This window comes from Atta cephalotes (assembly GCF_000143395.1).
Source record: "Atta cephalotes unplaced genomic scaffold scaffold00044, whole genome shotgun sequence".
NCBI classification, from domain to species: Eukaryota; Metazoa; Arthropoda; class Insecta; order Hymenoptera; family Formicidae; genus Atta; species Atta cephalotes.
This window is the reverse complement of record NW_012130108.1, coordinates 66,258-72,721: the sequence shown is the minus strand read 5'-3', so window position 1 is coordinate 72,721 and position 6,464 is coordinate 66,258. Positions and strand designations below refer to the sequence as shown.

General features: G+C 31.3%; 1 protein-coding gene across 1 annotated transcript in view; it reads left to right on the top strand.

Annotated features, from left to right (window-relative positions):
* Positions 1-454: 454 nt before the first annotated feature.
* LOC105622352 overlaps positions 455-6,464 on the top strand; it is a 7,130-nt gene continuing 1,120 nt past the window's right edge. The window contains exon 1 of the mRNA XM_012203771.1: positions 455-564. Coding sequence (XP_012059161.1) covers positions 455-564 — 110 coding nt within the window. The remainder of the gene's footprint in view (positions 565-6,464) is intronic.

Sequence of the window (6,464 nt, the reverse complement as noted above, 5' to 3'; positions counted from 1 at the left end):
CGTTAGCATGCGATCTCTTTCGTTAGGCTTTCGCTTAGTTAATTAACACACAAGCAGTACAGTCAGCGTGTTAAATCCACGCAAACATCATCGCTCAATCCTCTCCCGTATCCTTCATCGTCTGCGTCATATGGCATTATGATACGTACATTCACATATTCATTACCTGCCTGTACAGTTACTCGTATCGTGACACACAAAGCTGAATCTTTCTCTTTTTTAGTTGGTAGTTGCTTATTGTCGGTATCGCACGAATTTTTTCAGTGCAGTTTTCACGTGGACTTTTCGCCGATGGTGAGATCGCGGAAGATTAAGTATGCATCGACGGCGGAGCTAAATACTCGACGTATGTTAAGAAGGCGTGAAATTAAAGACACGCATGTTTGTTAAACGCCCAGTGTGATACGACTACTGGTGCTTTTATTTGTCCTTCTTCATCCTTATCCATCGAAATATGTTTGGTAAATCGCGCAAACATAAAAAAGAGACTAATAGCAAGAAACATCACATTCGCAACTGGATGCACTCGAAGAAAAAGAAAAACAATGAGGCTAACCTCTTTGCGTAAGTCCGATTTTTTTTTTATTTAACTCTATTCATTACGATGATTCGTTTTCGCGTTTCGCAATCCGGAGTTCTTTCGTCGAGCTCCAGAAAACTGAGAGCTGCAAGAAATAACAGGACCCGGTTATTTCTTATTATTTCGATGACTTCAATCTTCCGCGATGTGGAAAATTTGGAGCAGAATTTACCTAATGTCATTCGTCGCGTTTCCATTGTCACGAATCGATGCGAGAACCGTTTGGAGAATGTTTCTCCACACCAATGTCTCCAATCTCGATGGTTTTCAATTCACGCAGCAGCTCCACTGAGCTCCACGCTCCACGAATCCCTTGTCCTGCATAGCGTGCGCGCGCGTATTATACATGCGTGCACACGCATCTCCTGCGTGAGCACGCCGGCGAAATCGTTCGAGATGCCTTTGTGGCTGTGCAGTTACGATCGTATCCGTCATCGATCGCGGCGATCGCGACCGTACCAACGGCAAGAGTAAAACTCCGTAACAATACTCGTGTTACCGCCAACGGTGCCGGCGGAACGATGCGCTTTAAAAATCCGTTATGGCAGCATGGCAGCTACGAGTAAGTAAGTCGAGAGAGAAAAGGTTTTTTTCGGTATGAATGGGTTGTAGTTGTAGGTTAAGCTGCCCTTTGCTCATCCTGTAATCCTATCACGTGTTCTCCCGGTTAGACATGGTTGAATTCTTTCGGTAGCTCGCAGGAACGACCGGCTCACACTGGCGCCGGCGAGTAAAAACTTGGTAACATCATCTACAAAGCCTACTCACCTAATTGTGTCGTCTATTCAATTTATTATTCTGGAAAATCCTACATTATTCTACTGTTTTATTGATGATTTGTAATATTTTTTATTTACAATCACAAAATTTGGATTATTAGCTAATTAAACTAAATGTTTTTTAAATTAATCGATTAAATTAATTAATTAATGTAATTAAATTTAGTTAATTCAAATGTTTAATTACTGGAAATAAATTAATATAAATATAAAAAGGCTACATGAATAAGACATCTAGTTAATTAAACTTAATTAATTAAATGTCTTGGTCCACACCCAGCTTTTTTTATATTTTTATGTTTTTGTTAATTCTTTGCAATAATTTAATTTAAATATATTGTATTTTATTTGCGATTGCGCACGTTAAATAAATTATCAAAAATATTGAAAATGTCATTATTTATTATGTAAAAAATTTAAATAATTTAGCGAATGAATAGACGATAAAATTAACGACTTCGAACAAGGATTAATTAGGCCGACAGAATACTGTGACAATTTTCTTTGAATTCCATGCTTCGATCAATATCGTACAAAGGTTGGTATTTGTAAATACTCCATGAGAAGAATCGTAAATGTGATTTGATCATCGGATTCAGTGATTTCAAAACTCTGTTAGAAGGAACCTACTTCGGAGTCGCCTACTTTCTCTCCAATGACCATTTTTTCGTGTACGCACACATATTCACCGAATATAACTTCACAAAATGTTATGTAACAATCACACATAATAAATATAAAAATAAATTGATAAGAGTCACTTTTCTAAACTTATTAGAATTTATTAGAATTCTCTTTTCTCATTATATTTTTTATTATAAATCTACTCTTAATTAAAATAGCAAGAATTTCTAATCTTTAAATGTGTAACGAATGACTTACAATTTTTTACACTTTATTTTTTTCTTTTCTCTATAAAATAATAATTTTAATTTTTTTGTTGGATTTAGTACTTAATTACTTGCTCTTTCTATAAGTATAAAAATTACTGAAAAATGCTTATAAACAAATGCAAAATGTGTTACTATTTTAATTAATGCCAGATGCAAAATGCGAAATAATTTTTTTTAATTAATCTTTAATTTTGGTAGTTAATTTTGGTAACTAAATTTCGTAAAACGTTAATTAATTAATTTTTTTCTAAAATTAATTTTTTTCGATCATCTTTGATATTTTCTGTCACAATCTCTATATACGGCACTGCCATATAACACGTGTAAAGCTCAGTCAAGGGTGGGATAATGTTCTCAGGGTTCAGGTCGAACAGTTTCACGACGACCGTTGACGGTGCACGGTTGCAACACTCGTTTTGCAGTACCGGTATGCGTTTCGCACAGTCAGCGTTTTGATTCAAATTTTCGGTTACATGCAATCTAATGCTCGGTTTCGGTCGTTTCTATCTGGACAAGTGATTTAACAATTATTAGAAATATTTTACATTTAGAACACGTATGAAGTCTTGCCGTCATTAATTTATCATCATTCATTTCATATTAATTAAATTAATTATTTTACCAGTTGACTAACTTTTATCATTAATATTCTATAATCATTAGAAAATAAATTGCAAGCTAGAAAATAAGTGTGATGCAATTACACACGCTTTTGAAAAAAATTATTCATTTGATTAGATTAATTTAATTTGTCTTTATGTCTTCCGATGAAGAATTATGTATATAATTAGACATATTGTAGATTTATATACATACATACATTCTTCACAACGAAAGAAATAAAGACAATTAAATTAATTTAGTCAAATATATAATTTTTTTCAGTGCAGAATAATGTTCTTAGCCCAGGAAGATTCTCGGAAATTTTGAAAGAAAAAATAGTTTTTATTTTCGATTCTTTTCATTGCCATATTTTTCCGATTTTTTTCTTTTAACAATTTCAACGTTATTTGTCAATGGTTTTAAAACTTAAGATTTTTTTCACATATAAGTGTTTGAATAAGCAAGTAGTTCAACAATAAAGTTCGTTATCATGATCATTTATAAAAATTCTGTTAATTTATGAATTAATTTCTTTCTGTTAAACATTGAATATTAATAAAAAAAAAACAAGCCAATTAAGTGATGGGTAATACCAGATATATTGAACAAAATAAGAAATACAAAATTGAACATAAGGGATTAACATTATTAGACATAAAAGACGTCAGAGACGGAGGATTTTTCCTATTCTGACTCTTTCTTAACCTCTCAACTTCCCTTATTCTGTTCATTGTGTCTAAGCTTTTATTTTATTAAACGAAAAATGCTTGTTTTATGCATGTGTATTCTCAAAAATGTGTTAACAAGTTGTGTCTATGTTAAGAAAACTTATAACAAAATTATTCAAGCGTAATACAGATATACTTTATTTTAAAAAATACTCTTTTGTAATAGAAAGAATATGTATACTGTACGTTATCACGGAAGTTTTGTGCCTCATTATCACAAAACTTGAAGTATGAATGACGGTAAAAATTATATTGTATATAGTCGGTAAATATTATTTACTATTTTCAATTTTAATTTCTATCATTAATTTCGGAATAACCTGTTTTTTTTAATATTTTTTTATATTTTTCGGAAAAAATTAGGTTCTTCTCCTTGATTTTATTTTTTCAAAAAGAACAATTTTGCTAAATCTAAAAAATTTGCTAGATTTAGATTTGAAAATTTTATTAGCTTATCAAAATAATTATATATATGGCATCTCAGTATAATAATAATAATGCTGCAAAAAGTTTTGACATTTTAGTAATCGGTTTGAATGTTTATACGTATATAATTACTCCGATGATTCAATAAAATTGTTTAGATCTAGTTAAATTTTTAGATACTATTCAACAAAACCTTTTCGTGTAAGTGAAATTAGTCTGAGTCAATCGAAGTTAGTCTGATAAACTTGAAGTCCATTGTTAAAAATAATAGAAAACTGGACTTGTGTAATATTATATTACAGAATTGATTACAGCTGTTTGTATTTCATCATGAACATGTTGCACGTATAATTCATTTGATGTACATGTGTTCCAAAAGCAGTTTGTTTGTAGTTACTATTGTAGTTACTATTGTAGTTACTACATTTTCTCATTTTATTCGTCGAAAATTCCATTCTACGTTGAAACTTAATTACTGGTTTTTTAATTTAATTCACATGATTTTTGTCAGCGGAGCTGTAATTGTATGCACGTCACACACTACTCAGTCTCACCTTGACTTTGTGTTCGCAGACTTTTTCTAAGAGCAAATTCATGTATTAAAAGAACGTAATAAAAGAATGCGAGAGATGGATTAGAAATTTTTATAAAATTATATTATCATTGTTCACTATTGATTATATTATCGTTATTTATATAGACACTGGACTTCGATTTTTCAAATAATTATGTAAAAATAGCAATAATCCAAAAGTTTGCAGCGTGAAAATGTTTTATTTGTTGTTGTGTTTCACTTTAACATATTTCAATACACGAAGACATTAAAATAATCGTGCTATATTTATTCGAGCATTTTAAAAACGCTGAATAATGTTATGAATTATTGCTACATAATTTTCATCATTATTTTTGTCTTTTTATGTAATATTGTTTAATTATTTTATGAACTGCAATTCAAAAAAATTATATACGACAAAATCTTATGCTCCATCGATCAGTGTAAAAAAATCTGGCGCGTGATCGTAATTCTATTGTCATCTACGCATGAAGAAACGAAGGTTACACATTGACTGCGAAATAGCTTTTGTATTGATACGAAATATTTCAGCTGCTTTGTAGCACAGCTGTAGTTTTCTCTCCAAGACCTAAACGAATATAATTGAGGGAGGGTAGGATCCCTAATATTGTATAGCTAAAACTTATTGTTTGACAATGCCATATGGGGATTTTCTTGTCCTTTCTTAAATCAAAGAACGATTTCCAGTCCAGTCATATGTATACATTTTAAAGAAAATCATAAATTTTCTGGCAATTTATATACTTTCTAGTAACTGATTTTAATAAATAGCTAAAAATTGTGTATTTTTATAGAAAAGGTGATTCAAATGAGTTATGTAAGTTCTGAATATATAAGATATCTTTTATATAAAATTAATAGATAGATAAATAAAATTAATAAATAGATAGATAAAATTAATGATAAAAGAAATATAAGAAGAAAAACGCATGTTTTCTATTGTTCTGGGAACGGAATCTGTAATAATTGTTTCAAAACGAGGCTAAAATATTTTTAAAGTGGCTTTAGGCTCTATTTTATAATTTTTTTTTCGGAAAAAAAATGGACTGGAAATAAATGTTCTTCGAGAATAATTAATTACGTTCAGTCATTAATTAAATTTTGATTGACAATATGATATGCATAGATCTAGTTAACGTTCATTAGCTTTTATTAGCTGACAGAATGTCGACGGTATTCAGTCCGCTAACGCACTCCACGTGCTTGAGATTTGATCAATTGGGACGTAATCGGCGCGAGCGATGTACCAGATGCGACACAGATTATATACATAATTGTAATAAGTCTTTTATGACAGAAGATTTGTATGATTGTTTACACAAAATCGCGCCTATCAACGAGCGTGTATATTTAGAATGTCGACTCATGAGCATACATTTAACAGCCCAGGATGTTCTACAAGAAGAAGCCGATTGCTCCTACAGTTACTTTGTATGTTTAGAAAACCAGTAAGAATGCGAAAGATGATTAGATTAGACAGTCTTGATAAAAGTTACATCACACCGACTGCGACTGCGTAGGAGTGACAGGAATATAGTGTTTCAAATATAAAGTGCTGCGGTAAAAGTACAGACATTTCACGTGACGAAAGTTGGACTTGCGAAATATGAAGCAAGTATCATTTTATTCCACCCTAACCGCGGAGGAAAGGACTCGAACGCACCCTTGCAAGAAGACTAGGTGGTAGGTTCTCTCTTCCCGAGAATCCCGAAAGTCTTATCTTTGCCCGAATTCCCATAATATTTCGAAGAGACATTTTTCTTTATCTGCCATTTATCCATGTGTAGCCTAACGAATGTATATAAGCTTATTCAAATGAAACATGTTCTCTAAAAATCTAACATATTAAATTATATTATATATATTAGGTGTGGGAAA